Source organism: Dama dama, chromosome 12, assembly GCF_033118175.1.
Source record: "Dama dama isolate Ldn47 chromosome 12, ASM3311817v1, whole genome shotgun sequence".
In the NCBI taxonomy this organism is placed as follows: Eukaryota; Metazoa; Chordata; class Mammalia; order Artiodactyla; family Cervidae; genus Dama; species Dama dama.
Window position 1 is genome coordinate 79977018 of NC_083692.1, and position 27377 is coordinate 80004394.

A 27377-nucleotide genomic window follows, 5' to 3' on the forward strand; every position below is an offset into this window, starting at 1 on the left:
ATAGCACGTAAGGAGCCATAGAGAAAAGTAAATGAACTGGTGTGACTGTGTTCTAACAACTTCATTACAGGCAACAGGTTAGATTTCATATTCTGCTGACCCCTACAAAGGTCAATTAAGCCAACCCTCTGCACAGACAGATTTCCCTTCCAGAACTCCACCTTAGCTCCCTACTCAGCTGCTCACTCTGCATTCAGGCCCCACCCCCCCAAAGTGGGGCACAGGAGCCTTACCTGAGTGACAGTCCGGCATATTTTCAGCCCTTTGTCATGGGTCCCATCATCACCATTACGCTCTGTCTCATCCTCAGAGATTCGGGAGTCGTCAGCATGAAGATCCACAACAGCCTCCTGCCCCGCCAGGGGTTTGATGTCGGGGATGAGGCTCTGGGACACAGATACCCCCCCACCCCGTTACACTGGGCCCATGTCTACTCCCACCGCATGTGTCTCATCCTCCCTTCCCCGGCCCCTCCCACCTCACCTTGAGTGATTCGGTGGTGATACTGATGGAGGGTTTCTTCTGGGTGGTGGCTGTGCTGGCTCCCCAACGCCGCTTCCGACTAGGCTGGCCCCCCTCTGTGTCACTGTTTCCAGCCGGCACCCCCTTGGTAGCTGCTGTCCCCAAGAAATAGGACCCCACAGTTAGATGGTCCCAGGCTCTCTGCTGGTTCATGCCACAACACCCACAGATAGCCTTCAACTAGAATTTTAGTAAAAGGTTAACTTAAGGATATCACTTTTGGAGATTGGGGAAACCGTGTTTCAGAGTAAACAGAAGGCCTGGAGCCACTTCCTGAAAGATTAAAACTACTGATCTCTGAAGGCAAAAAGGGAGAAGTAACTAGGCTGGTGAGCATTTAAACTTTTACTGGTAGAAAAACCTAAAGCACTGGGGAAGACATACTGAGGATGCCATGGGAATGAGAAAAGACTGTATGATAATAAAATTCAAGTTAGTTTTAGATCATGACGTGATCTGGTTATGCTTTAGGTTAATATTCACACTAATAGGTTGATATTTGTCATAAAGATCTATTAAGTATTACACTTTGTCAACTTAAGAGTTCCTCATTGAAAAATGCTCAAGTTGTTACTGTTTGAGGTGTGGGAACTCTCGTTTTCTCAGATGTGCTCTTAGAATAAGGCATAAACTGGTAAGCATTTTATAGGAATCCCTCAAACCTACTCCTGAAAAAAGCAGGACTATGGATAAGTAATAGTGAGACACTTCAGTGTATCTCATTAGGGTTAAGAAAGAAATGGGGGGGAAAATGACAAGAACTGTTTATGAAGTTCTGAATTATAAACTGGAGCCTTAACTATGCCATAGATTTGCTGGGTGGAGCTGCTGGGATGGCAAGGGGTGACCCAAGAATGCCACTGAGAGAGAACGGGAGTCTATTTCTCTATGAACTCTTGAGTTTTATGGTATTCTGGACCTGTATCAGGGACTTGGGGCTAGACTTACAGACAACGGAGATCTTCCTCTTGAATGATTTGGGCAGCGAGCTCTGTATAGAGAAGAAAGGGCGGGGAGGGGGGGGGGGGGGAGAGAAAGAGACACACCCCAGAGAGAGGTGGAAAGGAGGTTAGATGGGGCAGTCTTAGCACAGGTTCCAAAGACACAGAGAGATAGAGACACAGAGACAGACAGAGACCAAAACAGAAGCGGCAAACGGCAAAAACGAAGCAGAATCAATGCAAGTTAGAGAAAAAAATAAAACCAAACATCACAGCAGGGAAAAGTCATCTAGTCCATACCACACCTATGTATTAGCTTAACCAGAAATAAGCTGGAAGAATTTCAGTAGCCTCCCAGCCCTTTAAAAGCATTGGTCATGCCCTCTTCCACTGGTCTCAATGGATGGAGAGGACTCCAAATCCAACAAGCTATGCCCCAAACTGAGTTATTTAGCCCTTCTGAGGTCTTCCTTGCTAACCGGAGCAAAATATGAGTAAACAAGGAAAACCAACTCTGGGATGGCAGCTGCGACAGTATAATCCTCCTCCTCTACTCAACGCCCAGCCTGACATCCAGACAGTGGCTCTGAGCAGCTTGGACAGCAGATTGTTAAAACTGCCTGGATCACTGCCACACTGTGGAAAAGGGCAGCACCAGACTCACTGGAGAGGAGCCTCTGAAGCCAAGTGCTGGCAGAAAGAATTTAAAGGTGTCTTTGGTAAAGACAAGATTTTATGAAGGGCAGACAGTACCCAGGAAGAGTTTCAGACTTTCCAACCACTGTACTGAGCTCTAGCAGAGCCCTACTATGTTGTCTCCAAACAGGGCTTATGCCTTAGGGGCTCTGTCAAGGACCAGAAACTTCTAAACTTGCTTTTGAGCAAGTTTCTGCCCCCAAACACTCAGTGGAAGACTGTGGACAGAGCAAAAAGAGGAAGAGAGAGCGAAAAGGGGAACAGAGCATTTTCAGATTTAAGTGCTTATTTCTGGAAAAACTAAGACCTACCACCCTTCTAAAGGGTAGGGCAGGAGCCCTCTTGATGAAATCCCTTTCCCCCATCCACCCGCCAGCCCCATTTGTGTTGTCTAACCAAGTCTCCTTGGTCTCCTTTAAGGGCCAGCCTGACCCCTAGCCAGGCCGCTCTTGATGGGTAAGTTAGTGAGAAAAAAAAAAGTCTTAATTAAAACAGGTAGAACATGAACCAGATAAATAAGTCCAATAAAGAAATCAGAATAAAGATAAAGAAAAAAATCAAAATAAAAGATTAAAAAAAGAGGAGAAAGAAGAAAATAAAGAGGAAAATAAACTAGGAATATGACAAATGTTCCAGGTACCATCTCACACCTGGGATCTTCAGTTCAGCCAATCGCACCTCACTGTGTACTGTATCTAGTCAACCGCCGGTCCAATCAGAATGAGCCCTCCCTGCTAGGCGCTGTGCAATTGGTGGGGGGTTGGGTTGGCAAAAAAGGTGGGCGCACGGCGTGGTGGTCGGCACGGCACTGCCAGAGTCCTCCCAGGGGCGCACGGGGGGCGGGAGGGAAACGTGTGGGGGGACGCTGCCCAGTTTCCATGATGTCAAGACAGTTCACTGGCGGTGGCCAGGCTCAGCGAGGGGTACAGGGGGACAGGGGCAGAGACATCAGTTCTGGCCCTGTAGGGGCATCATCCTGTAGTCCCTGATGAGATGGCCTGTGAGTAGCAGGAATGGTCCTGGCCTTTTATCGTGAGAGGCAGGCAGGACCCTATGTCCACCAGTGGCAAGCTGCAGCAACACCACCACCCAGTGCTTGGAATCCAGGTGATGACTCCAGAGTCCCTTTCTCCTCTGCCTGTAACTGGGGAGGGGGTCCTCTCACCGAGTGGGTTCATGAAGCCTCTGTTGAAGGCAGCCTGGGGGCAGTAGGTGGATAGCCCCAGGACCTGGCACACATTCAGCAGCAAGGTCAGAATACTTTTCTTCTGAGTGGTGTGTGGCATCTCCTCAGGGACTCCAGCTGAGACAGTGGTTCCAGTCAGGTGGATGGATGAGCCCCTGCCTCCAGGGATGGAGGAGAAGTTGGAGCAACCAACATGCTGCCCTTCACCATGGACAACAGGGACCAAAGGAAAGTCCATCTGATGAGCAAATGATGATACATGGCTGGGCTGTCATCAGCATTAAATCCCTGGGTTCAGACCCTAGACTTCTCTGCAGGGTTCCTAGTCGTCACAGCTTAAGCCGAGAGCCCCACTTGGTATTTTACAGCTGGCACTGTGATCACAAACATTGACTCTTTAGGAGGTCTTGGTGCCCTAGTTGGGGATCCCAACAGTCTGCAGCAAACAAGGCAACCCACAGTCCTCAAAAGGGCAAGGGCGTGTGGGCAGGCGCCCCAGCACTGACACAAGCTCTTCTTGGGGTGTCCCAAAGAGGGAGATGATGCAAGTCCACCCCTTTCCAAATGCTTTCTGCTTTCTTAATACAAGTCTCTCCAGAACAGTGCTCTTCTTGGCCCCCTGATGTAAGCAAGGCAGGGAGGCAAAAGGGGGCCCATCACAGGATCCCATACACATGCCCCCCTCTGGCCAAGACACCTGGATAGCAGACTCGGCTCTGACTGGGCAGCTCAGTAGCAGCGGTTGGGTCCAGAGGAAGAGGCGGCATCAGCGATTGGCCAGTTGGGCAGGGTTATATTTTACGGGCGGATTACCGTACATGAGGTACTTGGACAAAGTTTTACGGGGAAGAAGGACCTTGTAATAAATAATATTCTGCACATCAAATCACTTTCACCGGCCCCCACCCCCGCAACACACACCAAAGAAAGGCTACACACACAACAGTCCCTCCCACCCTGTTACTCTAGTCCCAAACCCAGCTAACTCTTTCTCTAATTACTTTAAGAGCCAAGAAGACTTCGCTGGCTCTGATGGGAGGAACCCCCTGAATTGGGTGCAGGACACAAGATAACATATATGCCCAAAAAGTAAGTTGAGGAGTCACAAAAATAGCCAAGGGGCCTCTGGGATCACCCCAGGAGCTGGCTTCTGAGTAGCTTCTTGCAACAAGACCACTGGGGGGCAGATCAGCATCAAAAATTCCTCAGCATGGTGGTCAGCAGAGATCCACCAAAGCCCACTAGATGGCGCTGAGCTCCAACATGCTTTTAAAAAGGAGGGAAAGCTAGGGGGGCTACCACAGGGAGAAGCTAGAGAAGGCAGCAGGGAAAGCTAAGCCTGGGTCTTAGATCAAGGGCCAGTTCTGACTTTCCGGGTGGTAACAAACTTCCCCAACTGCACTACTTCCCCAACAAGGAAAGGGGGATGAAGGAGCCCTGTCCCATCACATAGGGTCTCCCTGGCTAAACCAGCGAATTCTCCCTTGGCCCTGTCCTGATCCAAATCTTTGCCTAGTCCCTTTTTTAAGCTATCCCACTGTGGAAGAGGGATCACTGGAGTGTTCTACTCTTTCCCCTACGTCCACTCCTGCCCACCCACCCCAGTAGGTGGCTTGGATATTTACCTCTTTCTTCTCCTCATCCTCAGCATTGCCCTCTGGACGATCATCATTGCTGACTTGGTCTGCAATAGGCATGGGGGGCTCTGGAACCTCATTTTCAGGTCTGTTTTCACTTGTGTCCATGGTCACTTCCTCCTTCTCCTCACTGTCAGTATGGGGATAGTTTGGGGGGCAGGAAAGAACCAAGGGGAAGAGAGAACAAGATGTTAGGTCTTGGGTCAAGGAAACCTCCATGCCTCAATACTTGGGTGGGATTGGGAGGGCTGCTTTTCTAGACCAAACCAGAGACCTTGCCCCCACAGGAAAAGCAGACAACCTTTTTCCTAGGGGAAAGAGCACAGATCACAGCAACCACATCCTCCCACTGCCCAGATGGGATAAAGCTGTGATGTATAAGCTCAGGACTCCAATGCTCTTGGGTAATTCACCAGAGTACTCTTATATGAAGAGGAGAAACATCCCTCTCTGAAAAGTCCCTCAAAAGTGACTGTATTTGCCCACAACCCCAGGGCCTCCCTAGCCCGTGGTCACAGGCACTCTTATTTAACCAAACTGCATGAGAAACTAAAGGAAGCCCGAGTCCTTAAAAAGATGAGAAAGAGCAGCCAAGGCTGTGGCAAATGACCCCAACCTTGTTGTTTAATCAGCTGCTTAGGGTAAAAGCCTAATGACCCACAGATCTGGAGACACCAGCAATGGAGAAATGGTGGGGTGGGGGCTGTAGGGAGAATAGGGCTGGTGAGGGTTCAAGCTTCAAGGACTCTCTCTAATCCATAAGGAAAAATTAACACTGCCAAAGTATGAAAGCTCAGAGAAGAACCAGGCCACTTTTACCTGCTCAGAGGTGTAGGAATTGTTCTTACATTCGGCTTTCGCCCAGTTTCTCCCACTCCCTTATTCCAACTTCCAAGAGATAAAGAGAGCAGGCCTCCCAGTCAGGACACACCCTCCCCCACACCACGCATCCCTCCCCCCGGTGCCCCCCCAACAACACTGAACCCACTCCCCCACCCCTCCGAATCACACAAGTAGGGTCCCACTGCAGGCAATGAATCTCAGAGGTTCACTTCAGATAAACTAGCTTCCCAACTTCTTTTTTCTGTCTTCATCCCTAACTTGTATCTCTAATCTCACCCCCACTACCACCCAAACACTGGGGTGGGGAGGGGAGGGCAGGGAACGAATCAAGATGAACAGGGTCCCCTCTCTAAGTCTCAAGAGAGGAGAAGCCAAGCCTCCACAGGCTGATAACTACCACCAGAAAATTCGGCATTCTCGACAGGCTGCCTGACACTCAGAGGTCAGAACAGCCTCCCCAGAGCACGGGAGGGATGCACGGGAGGAGGCGGGGAGGAGAAAATCGGAACTGTGCCCCCAGCTAATAGGCCCCCACAGAAACAAGAGATAAACTGCCTGAATCTAAAGAAAAGGCTCATCCAAAAAATACCTATTTCCCACACAGAGAGGGCAAGTGAGGCCAATTAGAAATCAGGCAGGAAGGACAAAGGGGGAAAGCAGAATGACTGAAAACAAACCAAAACGAAAGACGGAATGAAAGCCATGGGGAAGAGAAGGGAGATGAGGCGGGCTAGAGAGGTAGGGAAAAAGGATACATGGAAATGTGAAGCTCTCACCCTTCTTTGCTTTCTGATAACATGATTTTTTTTCTCCCCCTGGAAGTGCTGTTTATCCCTTTCTGGAATGGAAGAAATAACAAAAACCAAACAAAAAAATCCTAAAAAATTTAAAAAAACAAAACAAAACACCTTCCTTGTCCCAAGATCCCACCACCTCCTCCCCGGCCACCCGATCCAGAGAGAGAAAATTGAGATGCAGCAACTGGGGATCCAAAAAATGGTAAATGGAAGGAGAGGTGGTGGTGGTGAGGGGAGGCTAAAATAGATCTGGATTTTAAGAGATAAGCGTTAAGTCCTCACGGCAAACCCCGAATTCGGCTGGATTGGTCTCTCTGGAGGAGGAGGAGGAGGAGGGCCAGGCTGCTGGTAGTGGCTGGCTCTATTGTACTGGCGGAGCGGTGGCGATCAGCCGGAGACATGCAGGGGAGCCATCTTGCCACTTACCCAGCAGCCCGTGTGTGTGGATGGGGGAGGGCCCTGCTGCAGCAGGGGAGGGGAAAGCAGAGAGGGAGGGCGCTGAGTGAGCAAGGCTCTTATCCTCTGGCAAGCTACTCAGAGCTCACTGCTGGCTCAAGAGGCCTGGCCCTTTCCCTTCCTTTCTCAGGTTACAACAGCTAACGAGGCCTAACCCCAAAGGGAAAGGGTGCTCTCTCCTTGTCTTCCCGGGGGGGGGGGGGGGGGGGGGGGGGAAGGGGGCTGGGTGGAGAGGACAAAGTTACAGCTGTTTGCTTGGAAGATTCCAGAAAATAGAAGGAAAGGAAACAGCAGAACTGGGAGTGAAAAAATGGTAAGAAGGAAGGTAACAAGGCCAAAGTTGAATAGAGACGGAGGGAAGGGTCATGAGCAATTTTTTAGGTGTCCATCTTTCTCTATCCCAGAAGCCAGGCATTGAATATTGAAAACTGATCAGTTGGCTCAAGGTGGGAAGATGGGATAAGATTTGGCACTATCTAATCACTATATAGTAACTGGCTGCTCACGGCAGCAATGACCATGTGTTACTACTTTAGGGAGATGAAAGGAAAGGATAAGCAGAGGTGCTTTCTGAATTACCTAGAGGAGGGGAGAGGTATCTCTAAAGAGAAGACAGACAACATTGTTTCACAGTCTTTAATAAGGTCACCCTGCCCCAGAGCCTGCAGGAGCCAAAATGAAAAGGATAAACAGGGCAAGGGGACCTTGCCTAAAGCATGAAGGCCGCTTCTTGGAGCAAGGGCTCCAAAGTGAGGGCTCTGAAGTATGTAAGAAAGGGAAGTGAGAGAACTGTTACTGGGAACAGGGTGGGGTGGGGTGGGGGTGTGTGTGCAGATCTGCTGGACAAAAAGTGATTGGGAACTTAACAGACATGATTAATCATAGGCATCTCCAAACTAATGTAAAAAGTGAAGCTGTCTCTACCCATTCAAAAAAGCACTCAGTAGATGCTCAGAATGCTCATATGTTGACTACAAAAGTGCTCCTTTCGTAGCCTAGTTGCAGTAAAGGTTTAACATTAGAACAAGCTTCTGGATTCTTAACCAAAAGCTTAATATTTCATTCATATTACCAGAGCTTTTAGCTAGGACTGAAATTTCCTCCCTGCTGCTTAAAATCTTAAATGTACACACCAACCGCATGCTAGAGCACTCACGTTTATACACCACACTACAGTTCCTTTTCACGTAGTGGTCCCCGTCTGCTCAGCAAGACTGAGAGGCGGGGGTCTAATGGCCTAGGGCTCAATCCAGGCCCCAGCCCCACCTCACACAAGTAGCACACAAGTGATACTGAGTTCCTGATCCTCTCTGTGTATCAGTTTCTTTATCTGTAAAGTTGGGGTAATAACAGCATCTATCTCATCTAACGGTGTGATAAGGATTTGCTCTTAGGAACCTGGCTTGGAAGACACCCCAAGTCAAGGCAAGGATATGTGTAAAACACATGTATGTTTAATAGGCCATTATCTCATCTGATACTACCTATGGAGCTTTTTAAAGAGTGTCCTCAGAGTGTAGACTGCTCTTTCTGTGATGTAAAGGCAATAACTGGTTTGTTGGGTTCCACTAATGCCCTCACCACTGCCTAGTACCCTCTGGTTACTTGCCCCTTACCCTGCAGAATTCCTCAAGGTCAGGGACACCTAGCCTGGAGCCTAACACAAAGAAACGTTCAGTAAATATTTCCAAGTTAGGTTGTCATTGTGGGTACCAAGTAAGATACTTTAATAAATGACTGCTGCATTAGAAGTTTTAATATTTTTTAGACAGAATTCCCACAAAGACAATTACCCCACAGAGAAACGTTACTTTCAAACATCCTCAAATACATGTTCCCTGTCCATCAATTGTCCTAAAATACTTTCAGCTGCCAATACGCCTCTCCAAAAGTGGCTTCCTTGGAGGAAGAATTTTAATAGCAATTCTACCTCATTTTTTTCAAGAATAAGAATTTTACGATGCTATCCTTGGTTTTTGTGAGACTGAGTTTGTGCGATCTATTCCCTCATGATCAAACCTATGGGATCTAAGAATTACCAAAACTTTTCTAAGAGGAAACTTCGAAATTGTCCCAAAAAGGGGGGAATCAATCTACTTGCAGGCCTAGTCCCAAAGTCTTCTTAGTTTATGTGTCAGAGCCCCACGCAGCATTTCTTGGTAGAACCTTTTAGACAAAAGGCATCTCCTTTTCCAGTATTTAAGTTCTTGGACAAATGTTTCTGATACCTTTGAAAAGAAAGTGAAACTGCATGGGGATTGGGAGTGGATGATGTTGTTGTTTAGTCAATAAGGCACATTCGACTCTTTTGTACCCCATGAACTGGAGTCCGCCAGGCTCCTCTGTCTATGGGATTTCTCAGGCAAGAATACTGGAGAGGGTTGCCATTTCCTTCTCCAGGGTATCTTTCCGGACCCAGAGATGGAACCTGTCTCTTGAACTGGCAGGCGGATTCTTTACCACTGAGCCACCGGGGTGATACCTACCCATAATTAAATAGAAAAACAAAGCATTTGCAGCCCAGAAGAAAAGGACAGAACTACTTGAGGGCTAGTAATATCACATTAGAGTTCATATCTGAATATGAATGAGATTCAAAGAAACTAATGGAAAAGTGAAATATCTATAGACATTTATGTTTGAATTTTATTGTAGTAAATTCACAAAGAGCTGAGGACTGATATGAAATTTAAATAATAGTGGGATTTGACTACCTTTGGTAGTGAGATTTAAATAAAGAATACCCTCAGGAGCATACTAGTTCCAAGATAACCAAGAAGAGTATGGTTTAAGAGGGTATGTCCTTAGATACCAACTTCTCAGTGAGTGAACTCTATTGATAACAGTAAATTCTACTTTTTAAAAATGATGCATCATTTGGCATACTGGCACCGTAGGTCCCCTGGGCAGTATCAATTACACTGGCATATTGGTTTAAAGGACCATTACCTTCCTGCTATTTGGGCAAAAGGACAACTAAACACAGTGTCAAGGGCCTAATACTTCTACTGCCTCCAAGGTTTGTATATACAGGAAGGTTTTATTTAGAAAAACTGGGGTTTGAATTAACTACTACTGGATGATATAGCTGTCCACACAAAGTTTTTCCTTTCCCTTTCCTTTTTTCCTCTGTTTTTTTAAATGTAAAAAAGAGAGTTCCCTTTTTTCCTGTGTATGAGTAAATTTTTGTTCTATCTATAGCAGGCAGGGCTGGATTTTGGAACAGGGCTCAAATGAAACAGGACTGAGGGCTCACAAATTCCTGCCCCAAGAAATGAAAAAAGATACCTTACCTCATAAATCTAGAATCCCTCAGGGAACAATCAGAATCACAATGGATTTAACCAACCACAGCAAAAAAAAAAAAATTTAGGTCATCTCTTCCAAGTGGTGAGAGGTCCTTGAAGTAATTTTTTTTAACACTTTACTGAATCAATGGGCCCTAGCTGTATTTTTTAAAAGTCATGTGACTTCTCGTTGAGACAGAGAGGAAATCCAAGGTTAAACCACAAATGGTCTTTTTCATTTAGCACTCCCTGTTGTTTCATCTCACTTCTAAAATTGGGCAGGCTCCAGAGATCACCAGGCTAAACACTAGCACTCAAGAGGGGTTAAAGACCAGGAGGAGTGTTGTGAATCAATTTAGCAGGGCCTCCAGAAGTGTAGCCAAACTTCTCAAAGACTCATTTACCAAATCCAATGCCAGAACATCCTATGGGTTTTGGGCATGTAATTCTGTTAGGTTGCCAAACAGACCATCTGAAAGGCAGACGGAAGGAAAGCAGCTAACCAGGGATGTGTATGAGGCACTTGAGCTCAGATTGCATTTCTAATCTATGGGCTGCTCCACGGAAATCTGCCAACAGATTGGCAAATCTCAGGATTTGCCCAAGGTGCCATTTGCTATCTCCTTGCCAGAATCAATGTGACTAGATGACCTCAGTCTTAAAATACAGGTCAAAGCCACTTTTACCTAAGGAGAAAAACTCTGTATATTGCTGGGAGCCAGCACAGGAGATCCCACCCATGACAAGGTCATGAGAAGACCTGACAAGCAAGGCTGATCAGGACTTCAGGGATTTCGAAAAGCTGCCCCGGCGCTCACCTTAAAGATGATCTCTGTCTTTCTGGTGCTTGCTATATTAGACTACTCCCTAATTTCTGTGACACAGGCAGAAGGCCTTCCCCAATCTCTCTCCAAACAGAATTGTTAGGGGAAGTACACTGATTGAAACCACCCACCCTGGCCAGGCACCATAGTAACCATTTGCATGAGTTGTTTTATGACAGGAGATCCTGATAAGGAATCGCAACTAATAAGCCACCACCAACCGGAAGAGTTTGGGAAAGGTCAAAAGGAGACACCCGTGTCTTTCCAGAATCCCTCTTGCTAGCATCCATCATGGCTGAGCGATGCATGCACCACCAGGAAAGACTCTGAATTAGAATGATTGGCCAAAGACCACCCGGAAACTAATCCCATCACCATAAAACCCCAAGACTTTGAGCCACACAGGAGAGCAGTTCTCCTGGGTTCCCTTACCTACTGCTCTCCACCCGGGTGCCCTTTCCCAATAAAATCTCTTGCTTTGTCAGCATGTGTCTCCTCGGACAATTCATTTCTGAGTGTTAGACAAGAGCCCAGTTTCGGGCCCTGGAAGGGGTCCCCCTTCTTGCAACAAATGGCGACTCTGGTGGGGACTCTTCTTCGCTGAGACTGACATCCTGACCACTCGGGGTACTCAGGGGCCAGCTTGCCTGCCAATGGACCAGATCCAGCGGCCGCAACTGGGACCCTTTTGTCCCTGGTCTCCTCCTGACGCGGACAACTGGCCAGAGTAAGGAACTGGCCCCGACCGGTAAGGAACAAGAGACTTTATTGACCTCTCTCCCGTTCCCTCTCTTTCCTCTCCTTAGCCCTTCCTATCCTTCCAGTTTTTCTAGTCCCCTGGTCCTGGATGCAGGAATCTGCTCGAAGGGCCTCAGCTTGAGCTGAGGATTGGAGACTAATCATCTCCTCTTGGCAGAGAACTCGAATTCTGGTTCTGTTCTGGTCTGGTTTCTGGTAGGGCCGAGTTCCAGTCTTCCCTTCTCTGGAAGCCCAGGGAAAAGTCCCGTAACGCCTGGGTTTCTGCAGGTGGCAGGAGACGTCTGTAAGGCTACCCCTTTTGCCCTCCTTTCCTGCCGCCGCCTCCTTTCAATCTGGCTTCCTTTCCTCCTTTTGAAATCTTTGAAGACATCTCAAGTTCTGTGTCTCTATAGAAGGTTTTCTGAGAGACTGTATTCTTGTATTTAAGGGAGTGTCTGATGAGGACTGCCAGGTTTATACCTTTGTGTTTTAACTCTGTTCTGTGTTGTGATTTGTGATGGCCATTTTGCTTTGTTTGGCCACCAACTGGTTTGGACCTGCTGCCATTTTGTTAGAACTTGATTTTCTTTCCCTGTGCCTTGAGACTAGGGCTCTCAGGAACACTTATCTAGACCACCTCTAACTCCTGAGACTGAGGAAAAAGGAAAAAAGCCTTTAAAATTTTTATTTATTTCAACTTTTATAAGCTAGTAAATTTTATATTGTAATATCTAACTCATGACCAAACTTAGAAAATGAAGCTAGATCTTGTACTATGTCTGTCTAAATATGTCTTGGTATGTCTTTGTCTCTGGGTAATATTTTTTAGGTTAATTTGTAAATGAGTTCTATTTAATTGGCTTAAAGAAAGGTAAGTGCTTACAAATCAAATAATTCTAAGTTAAACAATAAATTCCAGGTTCAGGTGAACTGGGAAATATTCAGTATTAAATACCTGATATTAATGTTTGTTTGTTGACCTATCTAATATAGCCATGTTTTAGAGTAATTAACATCAAGTAGAATATTTTCATTGTACCTGGGTTTAATATAAGTTAAATATTATATCTGTTACAAATTTGTCAACAAGGAAATTACCTCGAGGGAAGAAACTTCTAAAAAACGTAAATGAGATATGAGTTTGTATATAAACTCTATTAAGATTTAGGAATATCTGTCTACAATAGTCTCTCCAGATTGGTGTTACTTGAATTTCTAAGGGTTGTGCTAAACTAAGTATTGGAAGTCTATTGAATAATTAGGTAATTTCCAAATAAAATAAGATTTTGAAACATTTACTACTAAACACTGATTTCCTTTTACAGAAAAACTAAAGAGATTTGGGACTATAAATGAATAATGTTCGATGCCATCCTAAAGTGTTTTAAGAAAGCAAGGGTTTTAGAAATTATCACTGGTATTTATGCTCACCAATCTATAAAATGCTAATATAAAAGTTAGCTCTTGGTTGCTAAAGGAAAGCAGAGGTGTGCTTTCAGTAAAAAAAGGTATGAAAAAATACTAAAAAGAGTTATGCATGATCAGGATTTTCTAAAATTGGATTACAATTAGTTAGATAAATGGGTTTTGTTAGGAATGACAGGCCATAAGAAAACTAATTAGAGCCAATTAGGTCCAAGATGGTGGAGCTGACTTTCAGTAGACCTTGAGCCTTGGTATTTACACCCATTGTGACATATCAATAAGCTAAATGATACACCCATCAACACTGACTAAATCTGGCCAAATGTTCTAAACAGTTTTAACTGATCTTTTCAATAAAACTTCCTAAATCGAATTCTTTTGAAGTTCCTTTGACTTCTAGATAACTTTGGGGTGCTTCAGAGGGCCCCTGAAACATCCCAAAGAGAGATATTAAACTGTGTTTATTTGGCTGGTTAAATTACATGAAAAAGATTCTCAAATGAGTAATAAATCCGCTCGTTATAATGTATGGTAAAGTTACTAATACAGATATCCCAGAAATTATATGGAGTTCTTAACATTTTGATATGTCTTGTTATTCTAATGAGAAACCTGATGACTTCACAAAAGTTAACAAAGGACTGAATGAACCAGTGAATATGCTTATAACTTTTATGGTTTCTATCTGAAAAATTACAGGTTTGAATCTTGTGTTTTCTGGGAGTAGGGAAAACCTTCCTCTCAAACTAATTATGAAAATAATTTGGTAAGATTATACGTTATAAACAAAACAATTATATTTTCTCTCTATCTGACTCCTCCAAAAATTTAAAAACTCTTAGGTTTCCAGTAAGTTTATCAAATGAGCTAGGAAGGTTATCTCACTAACAGGTACAAAAATCTCAAGCAATTTTTGAGACCTTAAAAAGGGAAGAGTCCACCTAGATTGGTTACGCAAAATCTGTGATAAGCCTTTGGTGTGAGTTTCCCAGCCCTGTTTTTTTTTTTTTTTTTTTTTTCCCAGCCCTGTTTTATATTAAAAGTTCAGTCTGAGATTCTATAAATGTTTCAGCAAAATAAAAAGTCTATAATCAATTATGGTTATATGAATCATTAGACCAAAATTAGTGAGAACAGACCTATTTTGCAAACAAACTAGCCTTAATTTGGTTATATTTGATAAAAATGAGGGTAACTTTAGGGAGAAAAAGATATTTCAAAAAATGTTAAATCCCAGTTTGTTAATGGAGGTCTGCATGTAGTAAGACTCATTTCTTGGATAGTTCTTTGCTGTTATGTGATATTAATGCAAAATTTAATTGAATTCTTAAAGAACACCCTAAGTTTGTTTCTGAAGCTTATCTCAGTAATCTACCTTTGGATGAAGATCAGATGCCTCATGACCTGCAACCAGGACTGGAAAAAGACATAATTTAAGAGACTATCTCCAACCTGGATGGAAGGACTTTTTATCAGGTACTCCTAACTAGCTCATGCACAATGAAACTGAAGGGAAATTAACTCTTAGATTAATTCCCACTTCCAAAGGCCCCTACACTGGATTGGTCTACAGAGAAGACAGCTGACCTGATCTCACCTTAAAATGATGCTCAAACAGGAGAAACTACACTACACCAGGATGAGAAGACAACGACATCAGAGGTAGACAGCTTGCCCAAGATGCTGGATCTGATTTGTATAATCATTTATAATGTTTTCTTGACTTCTTACACCTTTGCATATAAATCAAATGCTTTTCTATCACAGGCCTAATCCTATGCCAGTTTTAGAAATCAATCCAATTGTTGGGTTTGTGGCCAATTACCTGTGTCTAGTTCTGGGTTACCTTAGTAAATTTCTCTACTACAAGGCTCTAACTGGTTGGCCCTGAGAAAATTCACTTAAAGAAAAAAAATTATAGTCGTATTCAGGTCACTGTGATATTACTAGATGGGATCCCCTCACCGGGCCAATTAATAATGCCTGCTCTGACTCTGGCCATAATTTGAGCTTTTTTCTATTACTCAAGCTCAGAGCAACAAGAAAAGTTTCAGCAAAGGAGAAAGAAATCTCCCACAATTATGAGAAGGATTTATATAGATAACACCAGGTTATGGTAATTTAGGTTTAAAGTCTCTTCTGTGTTGGAAACAATTAAATCATACTAAGGATAATCAGTCTAGTAACACTAGAAAACTGGGCTATGTGCCTTATAGACAGTGGTGCCAATGTATAATTTCCCTGAAAGATAAAGATTCGTACAGAGCAGACTAAGTCAGACGACCTGGGATATACTGGGCTACATCTAATGGAAGCTCTTAACTTAAGTCTTACTTGTGACTTTACTAATACTGCTGGCTATGTACTTTATATTTCACCTGTTTTACAAAACTGCTGTTTCTTACACTGCCAAATGTGTGACTGAGGACTCTGATAGAATAATATATAGTTCCCTATGAGATCGATGATGATAACAGTGTAACTCTAGGTATGGGAAGAAGCAACAAGAGGGAATGTTTTCCTGGACCAAGAAGCCAGTAAGACAGGTGGTTCAGAGAATTTTGGATACTGTTTTATGGCTTAGTCCAGTAACAGCACATTGAGTGGCCTGTCAACAAAATCTTTGCCAAACCTGAGAATGGACATTCTCAGCACCATGGGATAAAATGGTCATGAAATGCCCCCCTCAAAATCATGGTCAAGTTTATGAGCAAAAAGGGGCTCTGCCAACTGAAGATTGACACTTGCAATCTACATCTACAGAGATTAAATCATGGCCGCTGCAACTGCTGACTTTCAAAGGCCCTGAAAGGAGTTCAGGGTGAAAATCAGGAATGAGGTACCCGGTGCTCAGAGAAAAACTGGCAGAACAGGCCTTCAGATAGTTAGATCTTTTCAGGAGAAGATTTTAAGAGTCCCAATTCTTGCATCTTCTCATACCTAGAGAAACACTGATGTCATTAACGGTGACATCTGCTTTGGCTATTAAGGAAAATTTTACAATTAAAAGTCAAAATAGAGTACTCAGCTATGGTTCAGAGACCCTGGGAAATAACCAGGTGTTACTATGGGTGTAATTTCAGATTAGACATCATATTGCTAAACACTTGAGTTTTCTGAGTCATGTCAGGCTTAGATGCCACCATTCTCCAAACAATGTCTGCTGGAAGCTAGTAACTTCTACCTTACTTTTTATAAAACTAGGCAACTGGCCACCTGGCTAAAAGTCTCCCTGAAGTGCCAGGTCCAGACTGGGTTTCAGGCCTGTTCTTCTAAAAAGAAAGAGATTTATTTTGTCTATTAAAATTCCAGTTATCCCTCCTCCAGCTACTACTAATTGGGTCTGTTACACCACAATGGCATACCAAGGGATTGAGATTTTAATCATACAAGGCTCAGATCTAGGACTTGGAACTCAGGAATACTTCCAATTCAGTGTTTCTTCTCCAAGCTGAGGCAGTCCTATGCCCCATTTTGACAGGAAGTTATCACAGTCATAGTTGCCCTGTTCCCTAAATTAAAACTGAGCAGGACTCTGTGGGGTGGCGACTCTGGAGTACAGATCTGCTGTGTGTTCTCCATTTCTTATCTGTAGTATATAGGCTTCATTCAGCCTCCTTGACCTTCCCTGAGTTCCAAAGGGTGGATTCAAACAATTGCTAATCAGGGAAGGGAGGGAATACAGAAACAGGAGAAACAATCAAATGGTGGTACAGCCTTGAGACAGGGTCCTAATTCCTACTCAAAGAAATATGAGTAACAATGTCTTTTGAGTTCTTCTACAGAACTGGAGCCCCCACCCAGGTGGAGGATGGTAACTTCAGACTAAACACAAGATTCCTGGAGCACAGCTCTGTTGCTTCACCACCAGCCAATCAAAAAAAAAAAAGTCAAAAACCCTGCAGCCCTCACCCCAAATGTTGCCTCCTGTTTCTGGGGACCAGTGATGACCATCCTGTTAGGTCTCCTGTTTGGCCCCTGTCTATTTCATCTCTGAGAGGCGCCAACAGTTTCAAACTAAATTGCTGTTATTATAAGAGTGAAAGCTGGTTTCAGATGTGGAACACCCCAACTTAGATCAGGTAGAGAGAGACTTCTGCTCTGCTAGGCAGGCCTATGCCTATGCACAGCAGAAAGAAGTTACAGAAGAAAGAGATCTCTGCCCCAATTCCCAAGAAGTATCTTGAGTATGAAGTCTCTCAGGGGGGAGTTGTTAGGGGAAGCACACTGATTGAAACCACCCACCCTGGCCAGGCACCATAGTAACTATTTGCATGAGTTGTTTTATGACAGGAGATCCTGGTAAGGAATATGGGACTAATAAGCTACCACCAACCGGAAGAGTTTGGGAAAGGTCAAAAGGAGACACCGCGTGTCCGTCCACTTTCCAGAATCCCTCTTGTTAGCATCCATCGTGGCTGAGCGATGCATGCACCACCAGGAAAGACTCTGAATTAGAATGATTGGCCAAAGACCACCCGGAAACTAATCCCATCACCATAAAACCCCAAGACTGTGAGCCACACAGGAGAGCAGTTCTCCTGGGTTCCCTTACCTACTGCTCTCCACCTGGGTGCCCTTTCCCAATAAAATCTCTTGCTTTGTCAGCATGTGTCTCCTCGGACAATTCATTTCCAAGTGTTAAGACAAGAGCCCAGTTTCGGGCCCTGGAAGGGGTTCCCCTTCCTGTAACAGAATCAACTTAGAATTTTAATTAATATGTCCCCCGGACGGTGGTATCCTGTAAGATTATCCAGGATGAAAGGAGTGTTTCAATTTATGCCCTTTGCTGGCATTCTAGCCTGCTTGGCAAATGCGTACTAATGCACATGACTGCTCACAACACCTTAATCATAAACAGCATAAAGAACCTGATCACACAAAAGGCCCTAATAGGCACAGAGCCCTTCGGGGATGAGGAAGCCCTATTAGAGAACATAAAATATTATTCTAAAAGTGGTTATAGTTAAAGATTTAGAAAAATAAAAGTTTAGAATTATTAATTTTAACCAGGAATGCTAAACAGGGGCTGCCTCACCAGAGCTGCAGAGTCTTTGTGTGGTAAACCTTTTAGATAAATTTAACTGATAACTTCTGCAAAAGGACTGACCTTTGTGTTAACAGGATTGTATTTCTACTATGTTGCAACCTGCTGTGCCAGGAGACTGCAACTTCTCTGTTTTCTGTTAAGCTCAGGGTAAAATAGAACAATAAAGAATAGATAATAAAGAAAATAAATATAAAGAAAACAGCTTTGCATTCACCTAGGTCATAAAATGTCAATAGGCCCCCAAGGCCAGAAGATAATGTACAAGACTCTCGGAAACTAAGAAGTATGCAGAAAACACCCTGGTTTCGTGAAGGACAAGCTGGACAAGCTGATGTAATGTTAAACTATCTTCCCCTTAGAAATGTACTAACTTAGGGTATAAAAGCTACAGTAAAAAATAAAGCACTGCCAGACTCTGCTGCACACCCCAGTCTGCACTCGCTCGCGCTCTTTCTCTCTCTCTGTCTCTGTCTCTCTCTCGCCGACGCCGTTCATCCTGAGGGTACCCCTGGATCCTGCTGAGGCTGGACCCCGGCAGTATATGACTCCAAGGTTCATTTGCCCTGGACCTGCATGCAAAAATCCAGAAATAAGGTGCTTTAAAAACAGCATACAGTGCCACTCTGTTGCCAGGATCTCAGAGACCTACAGGATTTTATGGTAAGCAAGGAGCCTTTCATAAAATTCTCATGGGGCACAGGAAGCAGTTCCTCAGACCCAATGAGCAGCAGGTTTTCAAAACATACTTTGAAACTGCCATTACAGAAAAGACATACTGTACTTCCATGGGATGGAGGAGGGAAAGGCAGGTATCATCTCTGATTGATGGATAGAAAAGGGAAGGTGTCACCCCATTTCCTCATCGATGGTGTAGCTGGGAAATCCTGAACACCTTCAGAATTCGCTGGGTTTTCACTTTAAGGTCCTAGAAGAAAAACCCCTTTCCAAAGGATAATGTACCCATTCCAAAAGGGAAAAACAAAAACTTTTTTCAAAGGCAATAGAGTGAACTTTTAGCTTTCAAACCAAAAATGTAATGGCCACAAGATGGCAGCAGAGACAACAATATTAGAATAGACAGTAGCGAGGGTATATCCTAAGGCAAAAGCTATATATAATGAGTACATTACTATTGTTAAAAGTCTCAAAAAAAATATGAGATAATATATCAATCATGTCATTGCCCGCCACCCTCCAAAATCAAAGGCAAAAGGTAGTCTGAAGTTCTAAGAAGAATTTACATTACTAGACATATACATAAAAAGGAAAATCATATTGCTAGTATTAGTGTTAATGCAATTAAAGCAATCATGGAACAAAGCTAGGCCAACTGTCTACTCAGGACATTTTCTGACGTTGAAAAGGTAAGCAATCTTATTTCCATAATGCTCTGTCATTTCCCATGAGACTTCAAAGTCAAGAATTCTGGTTCAATGGCATCTTAATTTGTAATACATAACAAATGAATGACAAATTTGAATTACTAATTTAATTTGATATCAGAGTATTTTCTAAAGCTAGATTTGTAAGGAATAAAAAAATCACATTAATTGCATAAATAGTAAAATCAACCCAAGGGTCTCAGAAGGGATAAGCTTCTGACTTGATAGGGACTTCATATTTTGCTGTACTGTATACTGTGAGAAGTAATTAGGATAGACTGTGGTTAATAAAATGGTAGCTAATAACCAGAGAAAACACAAAACTAAAAAACAGCACCCTTCTGTTTTTTTTTTTTAGATCTTAAACATCCTTTATTAAACTGTGTTCCCAGGCTCACAAGCAGCTGGCAAATATGAATTAAAATACCTGAATGGATTCCTGCTTCCTCCTTAAAGGAATTGACTGTTTTGGTCAGATGATCCCAGAAAATGGGTTTCCTTTTACTCTCACCACTGCTTTTCAGATTACATTAAGAGTTCCGGCGGCAGCTCTCAACATAGTATAACTGAAGTCTAGCCTTAGTCCAGACAGAGCTCTGCCTTTGTGTTTTATAATGCAATGAAGATTTAGCCAAAGAACCCCAGGGAGCCAAGAACTATCCTACAATCTGGGAGAGTTATATCCCAGTTGAGAGGTATCACTTACACAGTGTGATGAATCCTTTCTGATTCTGGTAGGTGAGAGGTCGGAGTCTCTGAGGTTTGGGGCTGTGTGGCAGCCGGTGGCTCTGCCTCTTCAGCTTCACACTTCTTTGGGCTCCCCTGTCAGAACAAACACAGCAAAACAAACATAGCCAACGTACTTAAGTCTGCTTGATTCCTTATCTTTAACATAGAGCTGATAAAAGGCAGAGCACGACATATATAGTACCAGCTCCAGACATGGCCCTATTATTTATTTAATTTTAAAAAGTGGAATGGAATACTGCTTACAGAATTTCTATGCTAGCAATCATTTTATTAGAATTCTTTGAGAGAACTGAGAAGAGGCTTACTTTTGGGCAGAAAGAAGAACGGATCCCAAGAGCGCTGAAGATGAGAACCCTGCTGCTCAGCCTCATGGAGAACTTGCATTAACCAGGAATTGGGAAATAAAAGTAGAATCTAACAGGTATCCCCTTCTACATTTCTACTGAGCTTTATCCAGACTGCATTTTCAGTTTTATAGCTAAGACAGAAGGGAAAATCATGCCTAATCCTCTGTTTTCCTCTAGGGAGGGGGCATAATACCCTACCCGATCAGGCTGTAACCTCTGGGTCACATGCTTTTCAGTTGGCTCAGGCTGGCTCACACGCCTCACTTGGACAGAGGATGGGGTGGAAGTCCTCTCCTTTGGCTCAAGGACCTGTAGTTGTGGCAATGGTGGAGCTGCAACCTCCTGACCAGAAGAGGGATCTTTGGTTTCAGTGTAGCTGGTGCTGCTATCCCTAGAGACTCCAGGGCTCAGAGACTAAAGAAATGAAACACATTAGCCAAATTATTTTATTTGGTATGTATTCAGTAGATCACTGGGTTTTCCAACTTAATACTTCAGATCTTTTTATCCCTAGGTTTGACTTAGTGATTTCCCTATTTCCTAGATTATCCAAAAATTTATTAACTCCCAGTTAGGTGCTGGGTACTGGGATATACACATAAAAAGGTATGACCATACCCTCAAGAAGTTCATAGCCTAGTAGAGAAAATGGGTAGACAGATTGACCTTTATTTACAATCAACAGGAATCAAACTGAAAAAGAACCAGTGAGTTGAAAACGAGACTGCAGAATGAAAAATAATCACTGAACTGAGGACTAAAGGAATCTTTTTCTATTCCTGCTGGAAATCATAAGCTCTGTAGGGGTTGAAAGCAGTGTAGTACAGACAGAACATCTCCCACACTTACTTTTCTGCTGTTGCTTGATGCTGACCGGGAACGAGAACGGGAACGTGACCTGGACTCCGATGTTGATCTGGAGCCCACCTTGGATCTATCACGAGGGTTGGCATGTGCATGTGCCCCAGATGCATCTCTCTGCTTGGATCTGGGAGGTGAGTGAGACTGAGAGCCTGAACTGTCAGGAGAGCGAGATCTTGATCTAGAACTGGAGGATGAAGAGGAGGAGGATCGGCTAGAGGAGGAGTCAGCTGACTGTTTCAATCTGTGGCTTGGAAGAAGGGCATGAGAAGCCCTCCTGCCTTCTTTCTGTTCCAAAGCTTCCTCAGTGATCCCTTTGGCCAGCGTGAATTCCTCAATTTTTAGAGGGAGTGGTTGAGTGGATTTTTCTGATTCAGTTTCAAGACCTTTCTGGGCTGAGGATTCAGCTGGTGTGCTTTTCTGAACTAGAGGCAGGACACTCTCCTCTGGCACTTTCTCTACTGGAGATTCAACTTTGGTGTCTGCAGGACCTGACAAAGGAGACAAACTTCCCACCAACTGCACAGTGTGCTGAGACAGTAATAGCTCCCTGGCCTCAGCATCTGTATTAGGAGGAGATAACTGAATGAGGACAGGAGGGGCTGGGCCTTCCATGGGTTCTATTTCTTCTTCACTCTGGAGCTGTGTATTAGGTGGTGGAGAAGATGCTTCCTTGGTAAGTAAAGGTGGGGGAGTCTCCTCCTCACTGGCAGTTTGTTCTGGTTGTAGCACAACCAGGGGCTTCGCCACATCTTCAGTCAATCGAGGAGGGGAAGGAGACTTGGATTTTTCCTCCAAGACTTTTGAATATTTTATTTCTCTTTCTTCTTCTTCAGGAGGAGAAGCTGTTTTCATCTCTTTCTCTTGCTGATGTCTGGCTAGATGACTTCTTCGGGCCTCTTCCTGAGACCTTGTAACTCTCCCTCCTCTCTCTAACCCCTCCTGTTCCTGGGATCTTATAGTTTGGGGTCTCTCATCTGTCACCTCCTCTACTTTTACTCTGGGTATCTCTTCTCCCTCTTCCTTAAATTGTTTCAGGATTGGTGCATCTCTAGATTTTTGTCCCTCATCATCATCTTCCTCCTCCTCCTCTTCCTCCTCTTCCTCCTCCTCTTCTTCTTCCTCCTCTGCTTTCAAATTTCGATCTGCTCTGACCCTCAGATTTCTAGAAGGTGTTTCTTGATCCTCTTCCTCCTCTGCAGCCTGGCTACACTCAGAGAGTTTAGCTGCTCTTGCCTGAAAGAAAAGATATTCAACAGTTCAAGGTATATTTGCTCACTATCAACAGAGGAGAAAAAGTATCTCACAAGATACACGTATGATGGAGAAACTCAATGATATATGCTTTCAGCAACACAGAAAACCAATGTGACAACGGACATGTTGGACTAAATGGACTTCATGGGAATCAAAACAAATACAATAATGAAACTGCTAGTACTTCATTTGTTACTTTCAAGCTTTAAAATAAATACGAAGTAAACATCTAGAAAGTGTTGGGAGGCAGGCCTGACCTATTTTCAGTAAATGTTATTATTTTGATTTTTTGGATATACTTAATTTGTCCCCATTATTTATTTTTCCAAGGTCATAATTAACTATACATATACTTTTGTATTCTGTTCACTTAACACCATATCATACAGTTTTAAGGTTTTAAATAAATAATGAATTGTCTGTTTTCTAATAATGTGCTGCCTTACAAATACAGATCAGCCTGCTAACTTTCATAATTAAGTTTTATTTTTTATATATTCATTTAGAAATCTGAAGGCTAAAGCAGATATAAATTAGGAAACACAAAATGAGGAAAATGTTAAGCAAAGATGACTATACACAAAGCTAGAAAGAAATCAATTCTGAAAATAAGTTGAGGAAAGAGGAGGAGGAGATATCCAAAGCGTTTCGTAAAGAAGTGAAGGATACTTTCAGAGACAACAGAGTTACCTGTCTGACTCTGGATGATCGTCTTTCTCCCTTCCTTGGTTTCTCATCATCAGATTCACCTTTCTCTTCAGAAATAGAGGCGCTTTTTCCTATCAAATGAAATAAAACCAAGTCAGACTTAAAAACACAAACATTCATACAATACTGCTTTCTAAAATTCAATCAGTCAAAGCATATGAGCTGGTCAACACACATCTGTATTAATTTCCCCAATCTCTATGTGGAAGAAAAGACCATATGAAGCCCTAAAAGGTCAGGACACGTTGATAATTCCTGCTATGCACATCTGGAATGTTTCACTATCTCAAAGCCAATTCACAAATAATTCAAACAAATGTAAAATAACTACCAGGGGGTTCAAATTGTCTATCACAAAGTACATTTATTTCTGTTAAATGTTTTGTCACTGAATCAAAGTTAAAGACTTCACTGTGTTCAGTGTGACTTTTTTGGACTGCCTATTGCCACTAGTTTTGACCAAAATCTCATGATTAATACACTGGTTTGTAAAACAATAATCTCATGATTACTTAAAAGAAATGATTTTCAGGGCCCCAAGGTTCCTCTAAACTTCAAGCCAACTGGACAGGGCTCTGGAAACAGGCCTTCTCTCAATTGTGTTTTATACATGGAACTCAAGGTAAGATTATTTTAAAGAAAAACAAGTTCAACTATTAAAAGAAAGCTTGCAAATCAGCAATGTAGGCCATTCCAATTAATAACTCCACGTAAAACTGGAAAAAATGTTCACTTACGTTCCATGTAAATCACTTGAATAATTTGGGTCTCAGTGTCTTGACAGAAAATGGAAGGGAGGGGCTGGAAGATCTCTACGTTTCCTACCAGTATTAAAATATTACATGGAGTAGAAATGCAAATATTGATGAGAACCAGTTTAGAAAACAGCCTAAAGATAATTACATTCCAGATAGGTAGAATACAGTACAAAAGGTTTAAATGATGCACAAACACCTGTTCTACATCAGTATTTAAACTAGTGCAAATAATAGCAGACAGTGTGAGAGAAGTTTTCTCTCTTATCTCTATATTTCAGCAATCTAAAGTGAACTAGTCTTGGCTCCTGTAACTAAAACAAACTTACAAAATGAACTAGAAGACTGCATATACTTTATAAAACTTTATTCCATGATCACTTGATTAACAGGATCTCTGAATATATACCATTTCATATATAAGTTAGAGAATAAAGACTTTTTTGCACACATAGGGGAAAGAAGCTGATTTATTGTAGTTTAACAAGAAATTTTAAAAAAGGCAGATAAACAGGTAGAGCACAGAAGAGTTTTAGGGCAGTGAAAATACCCTGGTATGACACTCTAATGATGGATACATGCCATTATACATTTGTCCAAACCCACAGAAACACATCAAAAGTGAACCCTAAAGCAAGTTATAGACTTCAGTGATTATGATGTGTCAGTGAACATTCACACATTGTAAGAAATGTACCACTCTGGTGTGCAATGTTGATAATAAGAGAGGCTATGCATATGTGGGAAGAGTAGAGGGCACACGAGAAATTTCTGTACCTAGCAATTTTGCTGTGAACCTAAACTGCTCCAAAAAAAAAAAAATCTTAAAAAAAAACAACAACAACAAAAACACTATCCAGATGCTCAAGAATTAAAAAAAAAAAAAAATTTGGAGGGAAGGTAAAAATTTAAATATTGCACATTTCTTAAACTTATCTACAGACAAAAGAAAATTCTACACCAAAATATCAGTTATTGCTATTTTAGTTTGTGGGACTTATGGTGATTTAAAAACCTGTTTAATGGACTTCTACGAGAAAAGAATCTAAAAAAGAGTGGATATATGTATAACCAATTCATTCTACACCTGAAATGTAACACAGCATTGTTAATCAACTATACTCCAATTAAAAAAAGAAAAACCCTAGGGAACTCCCTGGTGGTCCAGTGGTTAGGACTCAGCATTTTCACTGCTGGGGCCCGGGTTTGATCCCTGGTCAGAGAACTAATATCCCACAAGCCATGCAGCACAGCCAAACAAATAAATAAAATAAAAGCACCTGTTTTCTTCCAGTTTTTCAAAAATTTTTCTAAAGAATACATGCTACTTTTTGTAATAAAACAATCATTTTAAAAATGATAAAATCCTATACTCTGGAGGAAAAATCTACAGAAGAGATTCTCCAATACACCTCAAATACTATAAACAGAAAAAATTCACAGGTCTAGTCATCCCAAGTACTTGCTTTTATCACTTCAAATTCTATATAAGAAACATTTGGACAAGGAAATGGCAACCCACTCCAGTATTCTTGCCTGGAAAAGTCCATGGACAGAGGAGCCTGGCGGGCTGCAGTCCATGGGGTTACATGACTGAGCATGTGTGCACGAGGGTGGAGGGAGATGGGTTGATAGCAATAAACTGGTAGAACTAAAAAAAAAAAAAAAAAAGAAAGAAACATTCTCTGCTGTTTTATTTCAACCTAAAAAGTGAGTGTTATAAGCACATATATGCTCTGAATAAATAAATGTGATTTTTAAGAAGGGGGAAGAAAGGTATGCAATTAGCCATAAATGTGCTAATCAGGTCAAATAAAACAGTTTCTTAGAGTTATGATTTTAAAATTAAGTATGTACAAGCAAATAGTCTTTATCTCCATCAATTATAAGCTACATACTACTCTATTAGACTATAATGTTATTTTGATATTGTAAAACTGCAGTGACAGGATTCTAGACAATCCCTTCTCCAGAAGCACTTGCCTAGTAAGTCATCAAAGAGATGTGAGAAAACTGAGAAAAGTTATTCAGAAAGTTTTGGACATCACTGTTTTGCAAACAACAACAACAACAAAAATGACAGCTGGAGGGGACCCTCAGACATGAAAACAAGAACCTAGTAAGCAATACAAACTATAAGAAAGAGATGAGGAATTCTTCTGAGCTCCTTGTAAGGAACTGATGTGAGGCAGACAAGATTCTGGGAAAGGTGCCATCTATTATGTGCACATGGCCACAGGAGTGTCTTCAGCCTGATGTTACTAACATTTGAAGGAACTGAGCACCCTTAGCAAAGGGTGGAACCAATACTTGCTAACAGGTTAATAAATGCATTTCAGGAGTTAAAAGCTAAGTCAGGGTGAACGTAAGATTTCTAAGATTCCAAATCCATAAGTCTTCAGGAGAGCAAAAATAGTGTAGAATGTATTAAAGTGAAGAAAGTTTAAGGGCCAGATAGGAGGGAAGTATCTTCATCCTGGAAAACAAATCCCTCGGCAGGATCTGCAGGACCCAAGTTAGGTAGTTACAGAAATCATAGCAAAGCCTGTGGCCAAACGGTATCCTTAGGTATGAATAAGAAGCAGAAATTAAGAGAAGGATGCCAAACCTAAATATGACTCATGTTTACTGTATTAGTAACTTATCTAACATTTCTGTGGAATCTCAGCATCCAGATTTAACACCAGAAATAGGAATAAGGGCTAAATGCTTTGTAAGCCAAAGGCTGGTTAAAACCCCCTGAAGTCGTTCGTACCTTTGTTAATCAATCCATATTCTGACTGCCCATTTTTTTATGTTTTAGTATTTTTCCTAATCTTCCAAGTGTGGTCTCTTTTAAAAAAATTAACTGAAGATAATAAGGACTTCCATAAAACCAGTTATGACCTAGAAGGGAATCCAGGCAACCTCTGATT

At 42.5% G+C, this 27377-nt stretch overlaps 1 protein-coding gene and 1 non-coding gene across 6 annotated transcripts in view; one reads left to right on the forward strand and one right to left on the reverse strand.

Moving 5' to 3' along the window:
• Positions 1-27377, reverse strand: part of ACIN1 (apoptotic chromatin condensation inducer 1) — a 37977-nt gene that overhangs the window by 3872 nt on the left and 6728 nt on the right. For 2 of the 5 annotated variants that reach the window (XM_061157796.1, XM_061157794.1), the window contains 8 exons: positions 23690-23778; positions 21731-22978; positions 21080-21295; positions 20491-20606; positions 4971-5112; positions 1471-1513; positions 484-617; positions 234-386 (listed from right to left, as the gene is read on the reverse strand). In XM_061157796.1, coding sequence (XP_061013779.1) covers positions 234-386; positions 484-617; positions 1471-1513; positions 4971-5112; positions 20491-20606; positions 21080-21295; positions 21731-22978; positions 23690-23778 — 2141 coding nt within the window. Of the gene's footprint in view, positions 1-233; positions 387-483; positions 618-1470; positions 1514-4970; positions 5113-6904; positions 7063-20490; positions 20607-21079; positions 21296-21730; positions 22979-23689; positions 23779-27377 lie in introns of those variants that run through there. The other 3 variants (XM_061157795.1, XM_061157797.1, XM_061157798.1) reach the window with 3 other exon arrangements.
• On the forward strand, positions 25616-25687 carry TRNAE-UUC (transfer RNA glutamic acid (anticodon UUC)). The gene has a single exon. It is a non-coding gene; the product is annotated as a tRNA-Glu (tRNA).